Source organism: Mastomys coucha, unplaced genomic scaffold (genome assembly GCF_008632895.1).
Source record: "Mastomys coucha isolate ucsf_1 unplaced genomic scaffold, UCSF_Mcou_1 pScaffold17, whole genome shotgun sequence".
In the NCBI taxonomy this organism is placed as follows: domain Eukaryota; kingdom Metazoa; phylum Chordata; class Mammalia; order Rodentia; family Muridae; genus Mastomys; species Mastomys coucha.
Genome location: NW_022196899.1, coordinates 20,800,182 through 20,816,921, shown reverse-complemented (window position 1 = coordinate 20,816,921; position 16,740 = coordinate 20,800,182). Strand labels below are relative to the sequence as shown.

Genomic DNA, 16,740 nt, shown 5'->3' with positions numbered 1-16,740 from the left:
AAAAAAAAAAAAAAAAAAAAAGATGAAACTACTGTGCATAGCATTCTCCATTGCCCTGGCGGAATGAGCTTTACTCCTAATGTCACATCCAAGGAACAATGTGCCAACTCTTTAATCTTTTTGAATTAAAAAATATGGACATATGTAATAGATGTTTACCTATCGGGAAAAGAGCAGTAGCTTACCCAAGTACTTCTTAAAGTAAAAAACATTAGATAATATTTGTATTCAGTTGCATTAATGACACTATTGATTTTCCCTTTAATTACAAGTTTTTATATGCACATGCCTGCAGAGACCATTCTGACATGTGAACACGTGCTCTTCTCTTTCAGTACGGTCCCTACTCCGATGTGTCAGAAATCACCACTGCCACAGGGCCCCCTGGGCAGTGCAGAGCACCGTGTGTGTCCTTCACGCCTGATGGATGCGTCCTGGTGGGTTGGGAGGTGAGTCTGGCAAATGCTACCCGCCATTTATGTTTCCTCTACCTTTGCCCCTCAAATCCAAGTTGTAAGGATGCCACGGTGCCACAGTGGGCATGTGTGCTTGCATGGAGTGAGTGTGTGCTTGCATGGCGTGAGTGTGTGCATGCATGGCGTGAGTGAGTGTGTGCTTGCATGGCGTGAGTGAGTGTGTGCTTGCATGGCGTGAGTGAGCGTGTGCATGCATGGCGTGAGTGAGCGTGTGCATGCATGGCATGAGTGAGCATGTGCTTGCATGGTGTGAGTGTGTGCATGCATGACGTGAGTGAGTGTGTGCATGCATGGCATGAGTGAGCGTGTGCTTGCATGGCGTGAGTGTGTGCATGCATGACATGAGTGTGTGCGTGCATGGCATGAGTGAGCGTGTGCTTGCATGCGTGCACGTGACAGTCAGCTGCGGAAGTGGGCAGAGTTGGGAGGAGGCTGAGCATCACCCTCGTACTTTTCCTTCATGGGTATGGTGCTGTCACCTGAGTGAAATGACTGACCCCAGGCATCTGCCCGCAGAGCCCTGACAGCCCCGGTGCCGACATCTCCGAGTACAGGCTGGAGTGGGGGGAAGATGAAGAGTCCTTAGAAATCATTTATCACGGTCCAGACACCCGCTTTGAGATACGAGACCTGTTGCCTGCGGCTCAGTACTGCTGCAGATTACAGGTAGGTGGGCACCAGCCTCTACTCCCAATGACAGATATTCACTGAAAGGTACTTCGTTAAACAGCCGAAGGCTGTGGAGGAGGGATCACAAGGGAGAGTCCTCTGAAGGACCAGGCAGTTGGCTCCCGCGGAACAGTGCTCCCCACACAAGCATGAAGACATGAGTTCAGACTCACAGCAGGCTCAGAACAGTTGGGTGCTATAGTACTTGTCTGGGACGCCAGCACTGGGGGTGGGTGGGGTACATACAGGTGGGTTCCAGAGAGCTGGGTGGGCAACCAGCAGCCAGACTGGTGAGCTCCACTTCCAGTGAAAGACTTTGTCTCAGAAAATAAGATGGAAAACAGAGGAAAACACCTGATGTTGACCTGTGTCCTACACACACACACACACACACTCACACTCACACGCGCGTGCGGGCATAGTGGGTACATCTGCACATATACGTAAGTCCTTGCACACACAAGGTGTTTTACAGATGATTTTGTCTCTTCTAGGAGGTCAGAACATGTTAGGGGAAACCCAGGATTTCCTCTACTCAACTACGTGTTTCTCAGTAGCACTAGTATCCAGAGAGCTGTCCAGAGCACTGGGCAGACAACAAGACCCAAGAGGACCCAAGGGGACCCAAGGGGAGGGGCTCCACTTCCTGAGGAAAGATGCATTTTAATTCCACTTTTGTGAGAAAGCAGCTTGGAGCTGGCACACAGACAGGAAACTGATATATCAGCTGTTAAACTGCACTGAAAACGCAAAAACAAATATTTCACTCATTTGAACTAGTTGCTGCCTTACTTTCTTTCCTTTTGTTCTGACAGAATAATCTAATGAAAGCAACTAATAATAATCTTTAGACAATGTAAGGAGAAAGGGCTGATTCTGGCTCACAGTTTAAAGGTACAGTGTACAGTGTAGCAGCCACTGAAGGTCAGTGTACAGTGTAGCAGCCACTGAAGGTCAGTGTACAGTGTAGCAGCCACTGAAGGTCAGCGTGCAGTGTAGCAGCCACTGAAGGTCAGCGTGCAGTGTAGCAGCCACTGAGGTACAGCATACAGTGTAGCAGCCACTGAGGTACAGTGTACAGTGTAGCAGCCACTGAGGTACAGTGTACAGTGTAGCAGCCACTGAGGTACAGTGTACAGTGTAGCAGCCACTGAGGGTCAGTGTACAGTGTAGCAGCCACTGAAGGTCAGCATACAGTGTAGCAGCCACTGAGGGTCAGCGTGCAGTGTAGCAGCCACTGAAGGTCAGCGTACAGTGTAGCAGCCACTGAGGTACAGCGTACAGTGTAGCAGCCACTGAAGGTCAGCGTACAGTGTAGCAGCCACTGAGGTACAACATACAGTGTAGCAATCACTGAGGGTCAGCGTACAGTGTAGCAGCCACTGAGGGTCAGCGTACAGTGTAGCAGCCACTGAGGGTCAGCGTACAGTGTAGCAGCCACTGAGGGTCAGCGTACAGTGTAGCAGCCACTGAAGGTCAGCGTACTGTGTAGCAGCCACTGAGGGTCAGCGTACAGTGTAGCAACCACTGAAGGTCAGCGTACAGTGTAGCAGCCACTGAAGGCAGCAGGGCCTTGAAGCCTCTGGTCACATTGTATCCAGTCAGAAAGCCAAGTGATAAACCATGCTGGGACTCAGTTTCCTTTCTCCACTTATAAAGTCTAGAATCCCACCCCAGGGATAGCTGTACCCAAGTCTTCCCACCCCTAAACAAAAATCTAGGCAATCCCCATAGTCATGCCCTGAGGCCGTTCCTCTAGTGAGGTAGGGGCTTTCAGGTTGACAGTTAATCTTAACCGCCATATCAAGACCAGTTTCCTTTCTCCACTTATAAAGTCTAGAATCCCACCCCAGGGATAGCTGTACCCAAGTCTTCCCACCCCTACACAAAAATCTAGGCAATCCCCATAGTCATGCCCTGAGGCCGTTCCTCTAGTGAGGTAGGGGATTTCAGGTTGACAGTTAATCTTAACCGCCATATCAAGACCAGGGCTGCTCACCTTTAAGCTTCTGATTGGGAGCACAAACTGCAGTATCTGGAGCACTGGCTCGTAGTTTGACCCTAAGAATATTAATTATCACAGATATCCTTTACATTATTAATGTGGGTTTTTCCCCTTTTATAAACTCTCAGTATCCCGAGACTCCCACGTCAGTATCCTGTGTGTTTCTTCCCGTGTATTCAAAAGTGATTTCTGAACACTGTTTGCTTTGGGGTGGAAGGATGCTCAGGAGAGATAGAATTTTATCACTGTAGTGGCTGCCCTGAGGCAGCCTGTCTTGGAGCACATTTCGATCTCAGTAGATGAAGAAAGAAAGACTGTAAGCTTATGTGGCCATGCTCAGGCCTGCACAAGTGATGCAGTACGTGTGCACTTAGCATCCTGGCCTCGTTGCAGAGGTATTCCCTGTGTAGATTAATATTCCAGATTAACCAAAGCCTTTCCTCTCGATTTTGGGGGCCTGCTTCATCGTAAACAATCCTTTTTAGTTGCCTTTGCTGGGCAGTGCCCTCCGTTCCTTTGTGAGTGGACCACGCATGGTGTCATTAGCTCTGTGTCAATGAATCCAGGTCACAGCACATTATCCGATCCTGTGTCAGTGAGGCTGAGTCACTAGAGGAAGGGACACTGGAGGAAGGCCACATTGCTGTTGGAGCACGGCAACTCTAATACCGAGCTGCCTGCTGTCCACTAGAGCCCCGCTCTGTTTCGTGTGTGCTTGCAGAGCCTTGCACCTGGGCACTCTGCACTCTGCTTCCCTCTTTCCTCTAGGATACATGTTTTTTTTTTTCTCAGTATTGGCTTCCCCAAACAACGTTTTAAAAGACACCTTGATCAGAATAGAACCTGTAAAATAATAGCCCCATGCCTCTGAGTTGGCAGTCAGGGGTAGAAAGTGTTTTTAAATGCCTGTGCTTGTCGGGAATTGCATCAGACCCTACCTATGGCACAAGCTTATCACGTCTTGTACCTCCATTACTGGGCTGAAGAAACACTGCCAAGAGCAAGCCTTGCCCATCTGCTGACTTCTATAGAAACTGCAGATTGCAGCCACTCGGCATTACCTTGTGGCCAAGCCAACCCTGAGTATTCTTTTGAATATTTGACATTTCGAAATAATCATTGTCATAGCTGTACAGGTTTTTTTTAAGGTGATTTAACCATTTCTTGTTTTACCGGGAATTTTTGACTTGTTCCTTGAGGATATTTTAATTAAGCAGTGGCATAGGTCAGTGCGCTGCTCCCCAGCCACCCCAACCATGCACACACACAAAAGAAATACAAAAGTGAATATTCACAAGAGGCATTTGTATGGCGTGGCTATAGTATAGCTTAGTAAAAGCTGATTTTACGTTTCCTTTGAAAACTTTGAATTAAAGGTGTGTAAATCAAGAGTTTTCTACACAGCCAAGCCTGACAAGGGAAGAGAGACAATGGGCTCTTCCTCTGGGGTGGGAAGTGCCCTGGTGTGTGAGTGTTTGCCTGACTGTGTACCATGTGCATGCAGTACCCACATAGGCCTGGGTAGAGACAGTTGTGAGCTACTGCATGGGCCTTCCTCTGGAAGTGTGTGGCCAGAGTGCCTTCCCACTGTGCCATCTGTGTCTCCCGCCCCAGTTGCCTGGCTTTTAGCATTATTCTTGAGCAAGTGAAATGTGGGGTCTAGAAGAAGCAGACATTTCTTTTCGTTAGCTCTTCTGTGAACGTAAAATGAACTCAAAATAAGGAGTTTAGAAAAATTGGGGAACTGCTGTTCTATCTATGGTTTTCCCACTTGGAAGTTAAAGTACCTGGCGTGGGCCTGGGTGGTTCTCCCAGCCCTTCACCTACTGAGCAGTGCAGGCTGAACAGTCGTCCGCTGGCTGAGCATTGCCAACCCGTCTGCTCACTGAGGGGCCAGGCTGCAGAGATGACTGTACCTGCTCAATGATGCCCTGGAGATCTGAGGCTCAATGATGCCCTGGAGATCTGAGCTGAATTCCCACTGTGAAAGCCTCCTCCCTCCTCTTCCACACCCAGGAGCGTCCCCAGCTGCCACACGAGCTTCAGCTGCAATCTCCAGCACAGCAAAAGAACAAATTAAATGTCAAAATATAGATTCTTAAAAAAGTAATTTGTTAGGGTAGAGTTCTTGGGGGAAAGGCTGAGGGGTTGTAATGAAACAGTACTGACTCGGAGCACTAGCATTCAGCGCTAGTGAAGGTTCATGGAAGCAAATAGCCTTAGCCTGTCTTCTGTCTGGGGGTTCTGTCGTTCTTTAGTTAACAAATAAAAGAATTGGAAGCTTTGTTTTAGGCCTTAAAAATTAAAATTTGTCTCCCTAGTTTTCCTGTTTATGTTGATACATTCTCAGGAGTAAATGAGACTGGCTTTTATCTTTTGAAAGAAATGTTTCCTGTCTTGTGTATATCAGTGTTCTGCTCGTGGGTATGTTATAGATGCGTCACATCCCCAGTGCCTGCTGAGGGCAGTAGCCACACCCCCTGAAGGCAGATGTGGGTGCTCGGAATCAAGCCCATACCCTGAGCCACAACACCCGCTGGTTTGTCCGGCCCTGGTTTCCCTGTTGTTATAGGAAAGCTGCCAAATATTTTATTCTTTGAAAGAGAAAAATACTTCTGTAACATTTATGGAGCATGCCTTCCATATGAGGCGTGGTTTGAGTTGTCAGAGATGTTTCACAGTGAAGCAGGCACACCAATACATTAATAAACTACATTAGCGGTAAGTGCTGTGGTGAACTGTGAGTGGAGATGGCAAGAGATCGTGGAGGCTGGGATAAGACCTGAGATGAACAGTGTCAGGGAGAAAGGGCTCTGGACATGAGAGACAAAGGCATGGGTCCCGAGTAGGCACCAAGGTATGCTTGACGTCTGTGAGGAGCACCCAGGAGCTGGCAGAGCCAATGACAGTAAGAATAGTGGACGAGGACGCCTAAGAGCTGTTGGTTGTTTCTGAGGTGCAGTGATGAGCAGCATCTCTCTGTGCTTCTGTAATACAGGGCTTGCATCTTCATTCTGAGTAAGGCAGAATCCATCAGAGCTTTAAACTAAAACCCCTGACTTGTGGCCCCCTGTGTGCCTTGTACTGAAGCGGGACGAGCCATGCCATAAAGGATCTGTGATGCCAACTGTGTGCAGAAGAGATGTCCCCAAGCAACAGGGTGCACATATGCCACCCGGAACATCAGGACAGAGCTGAAGAGCAGTTACAGATGACCTCTGACCTTCACATATATATGCATGTACAGATGAACATGTACACACATTTACCACGTATACCCGCCCCCCCCCCCAAAAAAAAACCCTTACCAGTTGTGACTTGGCCACACTCTTCTGTTTTCCAGGCCTTCAATCCAGCAGGTGCGGGGCCATATAGTGAGCTTGTCCACTGCCAGACACCAGCCTCTGCCCCCGACCCTGTCTCCACTCTTTGTGTCCTGGAGGAGGAGCGCCTCAGTGCCCACCTCGACTCACCCTCTGTGTGCCTTGTACTGAACTGGGAAGAGCCGTGCAATAATGGATCTGAAATCACTGCGTACAACATTGATCTGGGAGACACCTGCATTACTGTGGGCAACACCACCACACACGTGCTGAAGAACCTCCTTCCTGAGACGACATACCGGTGAGTGAAAAGGCCACTGTCTGACACCAGTCCACAGGGTCCACGGGGTCCACAGGGTCCGTCCGTTGCAGGGCCGGAAGCCCTTCTGAAGCTACTGCATTCCTGCCGTTCCTTTTTAACATATGGAAAAGGACCAAATGAGATAGATATAGTCTAAGAGCCAGCCAGTATTGCTTTTTACCTACAGTAAGTGATCGTTTCCCACAATCCGTAGCTACTGAGGGAGAATTTCACCTCACATTTGAACCGCTCCTATGCCATTGGTCTTCCCTTTGCTTCATACATCTTTGCCGTGATTCATGTCACTGAAGCCAGCAGGACATCTCACTGGGAATGATCTAAAAAGCATCTCTTAATAATGGAGTGGGGCCCAGGGGGGCCCTGGCTTTTGGTGTGTTCATCACTGTATGCTCGGATTATTGGGCCGTAGGAACGTCAGCTCAGGCTCGGTCCTTGTCATCAGGCCAGGTATTCTCTGTGTGCCTTTCCCCATAAGAGGAGACCAAGATGACTCCCTAGGCAGGTTCCTGGTGAGGAGTAAATGAGTGAGTGTTGAATGCATGCGACTGAGCCACAGCCACACAGCAGGTTTCTAGCAGTCTGGTCATGTTAAAATTATCTTTCAACAAACTCGTGCTTCCTGGGGGCTGGGGATGGTGAAAGGCAAGCAGATGGGATCGTCGCTTCTGAATGCCTGTCATTTCTTTTGTTTTCTACAGTGCTGTCTCATATTCTAGTCTGTGTGTGTGTGTGTGTGTGTATGTGTGTGTGTGTGTGCATGTGTGCATGTGTGTGCATGCCTGTAGAAATCAGAGGGACCTTTGATGTTGTTCTTCCTTGAGTGGTCTATGCCTTGTTTTGTTTGTTGTTTCGGTTTTGGTTGAGTTGGTTCTGTTTGTGAGTATATAGTTCTGGCTGGCCTAGATAGAACTCAATACACAGAGCTACCTGGCCTTGAATTGATGAAGATCCACCTGCCTATGCCTGGGTACAAGTTCCTGCCCCTGGCCTGGGGCTAGAAGCTTAGTCTAGACTGTCTGCAAGTCCAAGACCACTTCGTCCTCTGCGTACCCATTGCTAGGGTTAAAAGATGCCGCCTGCCATACAGCTGTTGTTTTTTTTTTTTTTTTTACACAAGTACAGAGACTTGGACTCAGATTCTCATGCTGCCAGGGTCAGCTGTTTGCTTAGTGAGCTCTCTGTCAGCCCTCGACTGTCTCCATTACCCCAGAAGCTGAAGGAGGAGGCCGCAGCAGCTGCACGCTCCAGAGGCTTAACCTGGCCTTTCGTACGATCCATCTCTCTTTTTCCAAATACTTCTTTATGAGTAATTTCTAAAACTATTTTGCTTTTTAGAGCAGCCACAGAATTTTCCTTGATTGCTTTATACACTTTCATTATATTGAGCTGCTTCTTGGCCACTGTGTAGAGAACTCTTGGAGATCTCTAGGACTCATAAGGGACAACTTTGGAGAACAGGGGACCAACAGTGAAAGGAGCGTTATGCACAAAGACCCACCGGGGTGTGAAAGAGGAAGCCCGTAGTCCCATGGAATCACAAGAATAGAAATAGGTGGTCTAGTGAGATCTGGAACTGCAGCTCAACACAGAATCCTTGCTTACACACATGCAGCCATGCATTCTGTGCTTAACCATCAGACACACACACACACACACACACACACACACACGAAAACAGACCCTCCAGTCGGAACCAAGTGAAGCTGAGATGCCTCGGAGGTAAAGTGCTCACCTCTGGAGCACCTTCGGAGATGTTAGAGAAGTCTGTTCAACACATGGTTGTGTGAGTCTGGGTTTCAGAAACAATTGTAGCAATTATAGTGAGCCCAGGTAATGACTGTTTCAAAAAAACATCTAAGGCCTGGTGTACTTTTACCTCGCCTTTTTCTGTCCCATAAATTAGTTAAAATGCCATCACCATGTATAAGGCCTAGGCAACGAACTTGTGAGATTAATTTTTTTTAATAATTTAATGTGTGTGTTGCCTGCATGTATGTCTATGTACATGTGCATGCAGTGCTCAAGTATCCCCTGGAGTTTAGACACTTGTAACCCTCCATGTAGCTGCTGGGAATTGAACCTGGATCCACTGGAAGAGCCGCTAGTGCTCTCAACCGCTAAGTCATCTCTTCAGCCCACTTCGTTCTGCTTGTTTAAGTGTAGAAGTTCCCCATTGTTCTCCCCGGACTAGATGGCTGTCGATAGTAAATCTGCTGGCACGGAGAGAAGAGTCTCAACAGAGCCATCTCTTCCCCATTAAGGTTTGCTGGCACAAGCTGTATTTGAAATTGACTAGAATTAAAAAACAATTTTTAAAAGTATTACATTTAAGTTTAAAACTGTATCTGAAATTGAATTTGTGTTTTGGATCAAAGAGGAAATATGGAAACAGCTTTCCTTTGCATATATCCTGCCAAGTCGAGTCACATACCATCAGCTGAGAGAGGCTTGGGGTCACCTACTATCACCGTTCCTGTCCGTGACCGGGCAGTGGTCCATCTTCGGCTCCCCCGGTGGTCAGACCATACCCTGAACTTTGTCAAAACCTCTCTATGTAAAGCCACTTCATTTGGCCCTGTCTTCTCCAGCAGGATTCGCAGAGCGCCTTCTGAGGGGTAGCCGTCTTAGTGCCCCGTGGAGGCTTCCATGAGAATGGACAAAGGATCAGGCCTTGCCCCACACCCAGAAAGTAAAGGAGGTGTCACAGACTCAGAAAAGTAAATTCACGAAATACAGGACGCTTTCACCGTGTGTGGATCTTAGCTCTAATTGTCCTGTGGGGCGAGTGGCTCTGTGGCAGCACAGTAAGTAGAAAGGCCCCAGACACAGGGAAAAGAAGCCTGGTAGGCAGGAACTCAAACGCACATGAGGTAGAAGGGACAATGCCAAGAGGGCAAAAGTTGAGGGGGACAGAGTCAGGAGGCCTGCAGGCTCAGGCAGACATGCGTATGAGTGAAACGTCCTAGGGGACTGCTGCTCTGAGTACAGAAGAGAGTGACACTAGCTGTGGTGGCACCTGACACCACATCCCCGCATCTAGAAGTAGACACAAGTGGATCTCTGTGACTTGGAGGCCAGCCTGGTCTCCATAGCAAGCTCTGGGCCAGCTAGAGCTTCATCATGAGCTTCTGCCTAAAACAAACAAACAAAAGAAAAATTAAGATTGCTGTTCAAAAAAATGGATCCGCAGTTAACAGTATATACTGTTCTTGCAAAGGACCCAAGTTCATTTCCAGTACCCACATCAGGTGGCTCAGAGCCATCTGCCCCTGTATAATTCAGCTTTAGAGCATCCAGTGCCCTCTTCTGCACTCCGCAGACATATGCTATACACAGAGGTTAACAAAAATTAGAACCGTAAGAGAATTTTAAATAAAATTTCGGGCCGGCAGTATGGCTCAGCAGGTAAAGGTTCCTGCTGCCGTGGCTGCCAACGTGAGCCCAGCCCCAGAGCTGACATGGAGGAAGAAGGCAACTGACTCTAGCGACTGGTCTCTGACCTCTACTGTGTGCTTGTGAACACACACACACACACACGCACACGCACACGCACACGCACACGCACATGCACATGCGCACACACACAGAGACTGATAAAGATAACAATTAATTAGATGAAAACTTTTTTTAAAAAAGATTTATTTATTTAATGTATGTGAGTACACCATTGCTCTCTTCAGACACACCAGAAGAGGGCATCAGATCCCATCACTGATGTTTGTGAGCCACCATGTGGTTGCTGGGAATTGAACTCAGGACCTCTGGAAGAGCAGTCAGTGCTCTTAACCGCTGAGCTGTCGCTCCAGCCCAAATGAAAACTTTTAAGGAGAGAGCAATGTGTCTTCGTTGTGAAGGCTGGCCCTGAGATAGAAGTCCATCATCTGGAGTCCAGTCTACAGAGTAAGTGGCATTATTAAGGCCACTGAGGCACACAAACCCCTGGCAGCAGGGGGCAGAGGCAGATTTGAAACTAAAGTCCAGACTCCATTCTTCCACATGCAGACCTTCCTGTTGTACAACTCTTTATGCCAAACTGTAACTTCAGAACTCATGATGAGTTTGTTGAGTCATGGGTAAAACTTGATGGCAGTTATTGTTGAAAACAATATCCTGTAAAAAGCAAACAGACAAAAATGTCTAGGGTGGGGACTGGAACTCCAGCCTTCCATGAGAAGTTATGTTACCGTGTGGAGGGAGACCTTTGTCCTGGAATGTCAGTGTGTGTGCGAGCTGAGAGTGTGCATGTCCGAGCTGCACTTCTGGGAACCATGGCTCAGTGGGCCCCATGGGGGTCTCACCAGCCCCATCATCCTACTCCTGCCTAGCATGACTTCCCGTGGCCTCCTTCATTGTCCTCTCTGACAGCCCCTCTCCTGGTGGCCTTGCTCAGCTCAGCAATGATCTGTCTGGCTTGCGGGTGAGGGAGCTGCAGCCTCCCTTTCTCCATCCTGAACTGCTAGTGAGGTCACCGAAGGTCTCAACGTCATTATATGTCTGACTCACCCCGAGCTGCTGAACAACAAAAATTAAAATAGGTTTGTTTGTTACATTCACTTATGCCCATTTTCGCTAAGTAAGAGGGGGGTGAAAATAACGTTTATTGAGTTCTTACTATGTTATAAGCACCCTGTCCGCTGCTGAAATGAATCATATGCCACTTGCCATAATGAGATGTGGGTGGGTTTAGTAGACAGAGCCAAGTTCTGAGTCGTGAGCCTTGGTTCAATCTCTCACTTACGTCTGTCTCTGCCACCTGAGGAAATCATTCCTCTGTGGCCTCATCTTTGAAATGGGGCTAAAACTGCCCATCACCTGGCAGTGCTGCCCCTGCTGCATTAGCTTTCAGCTACCTTTTTGGGCTAGACACATGCAAGCAGCAGATTACCGGCTGCTTTAGGTAGGAAAACAGTTGAGGCGAGGTTCAGGCAGTTTCGACGTTCCGGTTGGCTTAGGTTGGCTTAGGTTGCTTGTCCTGAGATAGTATTGTCATCTCTCACTGAGGCTGCAGGAGAGGCTTGGCGGAGGCCAGCCCAGCCTCCATCGCGAGAGCCCTCTCCAGACAGCTGGCTCTGACTCCATTTTTCCTCACAAAAGAAACTTTCTGTGTTGATGCTGTCATCCCTTTAAGGCGATTCTCTCTAGCCGTGGGCTTAGTCTCTTAGTTACTGGGAAGCATGGAGCAAGGTCCTCAGTCTGCGCGGCCCCAGGCTTCCTGGGTCCTAACCTCCGTCACCCCGGCTCACTCACAGCAGCCCGAGGCCGGGGTGGCTGACCTATTAAGGAGTCACCACCTCCATGAAGGACAATTTGTTTTGAACGTCATTCTTCTTTTAATGTAGTTACTATCGGAAGCTTGACTGTGTATGTACAAAGAACATTGCAGAAGGCTCTGTGACCTTCTGAAGCAAGAAGATATTTGGCATCTAGAATGATACTGCAATAGTGGATTTTTCAATCCAGACTGAAAGGCATGCCCCTTAATTTGACTTAATCATCAGTATTAGCATACTAATGAATATTACAGACTTGTGGAAAGGTAAATTTTTTTCACAGTAACGTGGCCAGGATAATATCAGCTCAAGGTTACATCACTTCCTTAAGTCAGAAGCATTCTGCTTCTCTTGTGTTTCGTTTGAATTCCTTTACATTTAAAAACTGATATAATACGCCTTTTGGGTTTTTGTTTTGTTTTGTTTTTGAAGATAAATCTGTAGATCCTACCTGAGTTTTGAGATAAACATGTTACTTTAGCTAAAGAGAAAACTTGTCAATTGAAGATTTGGAAGTGGCCTTAATAATTGAATAGAACGTAAACCTTATTTTTCTTTTTTCCTCTGCGAAGTGAACACCTGGTTGTCCAGGTTAGTGTGTTGTGTTCAGTACTCTTCCACAGGAACCTAGACGTGGGGAATCATGTCCGTGCTGGCAAACAATGCGGTGGCTTCACCCTTCCCAGACTTCTGAGCATCCTTGGCTGCAGGCACATCCAGCGTTTTCCCTGGAGACTGAGACAGCTTCCCCTTATCAGCTCCTCAGCTCGATTTCAACAGCAAGAGTTATTTTGTCTTCAGGATGAGCTCATGTTAGCTTGGCGCATCGGTGACAGGGATAGCTGTGTCCATGGCTCACCGAGACATGGTGTATGTTTGGAAAAGTGCGGGATAATTGGAGTGATTGCTCTCAAATCTAGGTCAACGGTCTCAGGGGCAAATGCCGAATAAAGTGAAATTAAAGTTGCTGGCTCTTATTGGCAGAGAACAGTTGGTGACCTGAATCTGTGGCTTAAATAAAAGTTATCCTTGGATTGGATTCATAGCCGTGTTAGGTCCAAACTGACAAGAAAATACCGAGTGCCGGATGCAGGAAGAGTCAGAAGTAAAAGAGACCTGGTGCACACTCCCATCTTACCAGTGCACACTCACATCTTACCAGTGTATGCTCACATCTTACCAGTGCACGCTCACATCTTACCAGTGCACACTCACATCTTATCAGTGCACACTCACATCTTACCAGTGCACACTCACATCTTACCAGTGCACACTCACATTTTACCAGTGCACACTCACATCTTACCAGTGCACACTCACATCTTACCAGTGCACACTCACATCTTACCAGTGTATGCTCCCATCTTACCAGTGCACACTCACATCTTACCAGTGCACGCTCACATCTTACCAGTGCACGCTCACATCTTACCACATCCCACACCTAGGCTAGTAGAGCCGCTGACCACAGCCGCTGACCACAGCCGTGCTAGCTCCGGCCCCTCCCTTGTCAGATAGACAAAGGTTCTGGCCTTGTGGTTAGGAATGAGAGGCAGCACCAGGATGTGAAGTCCGGGCTCCCTCATCTCATTCACCCGCTGTCAGTTCAGCACAGGTGGTGTGGTGCTCACTTTCCTAGTGAAGAAACTGTTGCTTGAAGGCATTAGATGACTTCTGAAGAGCCCGCAAAGGATGGGCAGGCGGCTGGTGTGTTATGCAAGTGGAATGAAGTACCAGCAAATGTAACCAGTGAGAAATCATAGGCGTAGAGAAGTCAAGAGCCGAATACTTGCCAAAACACTGTAGACCGGTGCTTCTCAACCTTCCTAATGCTGCGACCCTTTAAGACAGTTCCTCATGATGTGGTGACCTCCAACCATAAAGTTATTTTCATTGCTACTTCCTAACTGTAATTTCGTTTCTGTTATAAATCAGAATGTAGAGATCTGATCTGCAGAATACCTGGTAAAAGGGTCATTTTTACCCCTCCAAAGAGGTCATAGCTCACAGATTGAAAACTGTAGAGGTTTGGGAGATGTGAGTGTAATCACACCAGCTAAAACTTAGACTTTTTAAACCACGTTTTATTCTTATCAATGACCCCATTTCTGAGGTATTGCTTCACTTCTCCATGTGTTGAGCACAGCAGAACATCCGTCCTCAGCAACCCGTTGCCTTCCTCCTTGTGTGCGTTGAGGAATGCTGGGCTGCACGGAGCACTCTAGGCTAAAGGGCTTCCTGGGACACAAGGTGAGCTGAGCTCTGACAGACGGCAGGCTGGCAATGGCCAGAAGCAGCTGGGCCTGGGCTGTAGATGGCCCCTGTCCTAAGTGAAGGGAAGAAATGATGGCTTGGACACGGCACACACCTTCAGATAAATCTCGTGGGAAGATGTCATTGTGCTGCTAGAAGAGCTGGATTACTGTCTTGTCTTCTCTTCTCCTGAGAAGGGATAGGCATTGTACCTTCGCCTTCGCCGTGGCTTGCTGTTCAAGGATTTCTGCTCTGTGCTTACAAAAGCATTTGTTGCACTTCAGGCCTGGGTGTAGAAATGTGGACAGCTGTTAATGCTCTGAAGCATTACTAAGAGCTCCTGTAAGAAGCTCAGGAAAGTTTTAACCTTCATTGGCATTTTAGGTGACTTCTCCTTGTACAGTAGAAATAGGAAGAGGTAGCCCTTTGTGATGCCTGAGGCCTTTTGGTCATCTACTGGGGATAATAAGTATTTGCTATACCTCGAACCTCATCTAGGTTCCGGTGTTAGGAATAAAGCTGCTGTAAGCATCTCTGGGAACTGTTGGCATCAATTTCTCTAGAGAAAGCCTCTGAGAGTATGACAAATGTTTGATATATGCTTGGCTTTTTTAAGAAGCTGCTTATCCCATTCTTTCATTCATGCATATGTTTTATATATATGCAAATGCACATACATATATGCATAAATATATAATTTATAGTGGTATCTTGAGGTTTTTAATTTACATTTTTCAAATGACAAATATGGAGCATTTCCTTGCTGATCTATTAGCTATATGTTCTGGTGTTGCTTCTAGTCTTCCATCTGCTTTGTAGTAAATTTGATAATGTGCGCTCTCTCGCTCTCTCTATTGCTCTCTCTCTCTTTCTCTCTCTCTCTCTCTCTCTCTCTCTCTGTGTGTGTGTGTGTGTGTGTGTTGTTGTGTACGGGGGGGGGAGTATTGTGGTACAAGGTTCTGAAGCCCATCTTTCACCCTTGCTTTTGAGCTCTGAGGAGGTCGCTGTATAGTCTGAAGACAGCTTCTTTGTCACATGAACAATGTGACAAAGTCTCTCCCAGTCCCCAGCTCGTCTTCATCCTCTGAACCTCTGGAAAATGGTTTTAACTTGGATAAACACAGATTTTCCTTTTCTCTCTCTATTATCACAAACATGTCACATGTGAAAACCTTTCTTTTTCTAAGTTCTAGGTAATGGAGATGTTCTCCGGTGTTTTCTTTTAACCATTTTATATTCTACATTTAGATCTTTGGTCAAGGTTTGACTACGTTGGCTTTCTTTTTTATTTTTCTTGTGTGACATTTAAGTTGACATTTTTACTTTCTTTCTCTTGACATCCAACTGCTCCCAGAACCATGTGTTGAAAAGACTCTCCTTCCTCCATTGAGTTGCCTTCGCACCTTTGCCACAAATCAATTGGCCATATTCGTGTAGGTCTATTTCTGGAGCCTCTGTTCTGTTCCATTGATCTCTGTGTCTGTCTCAGTACCACACCGTCTTGGTTACTGTAGCTTTATAGTAAGGCCTTAAGTCTGGTGGTCCTGTGGTTACTGTAGCTTTATAGTAAGCCTGCTTTTCACATTTGTGTTGGCTAGTTTACTTCCTTTCCATATAACTTCTAGAATTAGCTTGTCTTTATCTCCTAAGAACCAACCCTGCCAGGACTTTTTACTTTAATCTTTTATGTGTTTATTTAATATTGGAGACAAGAATTGTAAGCACTATAGCCCAGGCTGGCCTTGAATGTTCCATCTTCCTGCTTCAGCATCCCGAGTATGGGGATTGATTTTAGTTACATTGTGTCTATAGGTGAATCCTGAGGGAACGGACACTCTACTGTGAGTCCTCCCTTCTGTCTCTCTGTCTCCGTAGGTTCGTTCTCTATAAAATGTTCATCAGCATCTTGTAGATTCCCTTTTGTTTTTCCAAGCTCTCTATGCCTTTTGTTCTCAGCACCAAATGCTCCTAAATAAGAGGGTGAGAATGGGAGGCATCCTTGCCTACCTAGTCTGGCCTTGTTGATCCTGCTCTCAGTCTCAGAGGGAAGGTCTCTCCTCTCCCACTGCTGGCATGATAGCTGTGGGCTTTTTGTTAGTTATTTATCATATCAGAGAGACCCCCTCTATACATGCAGAGCATTTTGATTGGAGGTAGAGCTTGGGTTGTGTTATATGCTTTTATCAACTGATATGATCACCCGCTTTTTCTTCTGTGGACTGTAAACACAGCGGGGTCTATAGCATCAGCCAGTAGAGAGAAGATATTTCCCTCCCCATTCAGAGCCGTGCACACCCTGGAACTGGCCTTTCTCTGCAGCTCTTTCCACATGGAGACCGACTTCTAAACTTAGTTCAGCCCCTGGAATGATAGATGGGGAAAACAGAAAACTCACAGTTGATCTGTGAGAACTCCAGTTCTA

The 16,740-nt window shown here is 47.1% G+C and overlaps 1 protein-coding gene across 4 annotated transcripts in view; it reads left to right on the top strand.

Annotated features, from left to right (window-relative positions):
• Positions 1-16,740, top strand: part of Fndc3b (fibronectin type III domain containing 3B) — a 312,865-nt gene that overhangs the window by 268,976 nt on the left and 27,149 nt on the right. For all 4 annotated transcript variants that reach the window (XM_031376473.1, XM_031376475.1, XM_031376474.1 and 1 more), the window contains 3 exons: positions 336-449; positions 993-1,142; positions 6,494-6,774. In XM_031376473.1, coding sequence (XP_031232333.1) covers positions 336-449; positions 993-1,142; positions 6,494-6,774 — 545 coding nt within the window. The remainder of the gene's footprint in view (positions 1-335; positions 450-992; positions 1,143-6,493; positions 6,775-16,740) is intronic.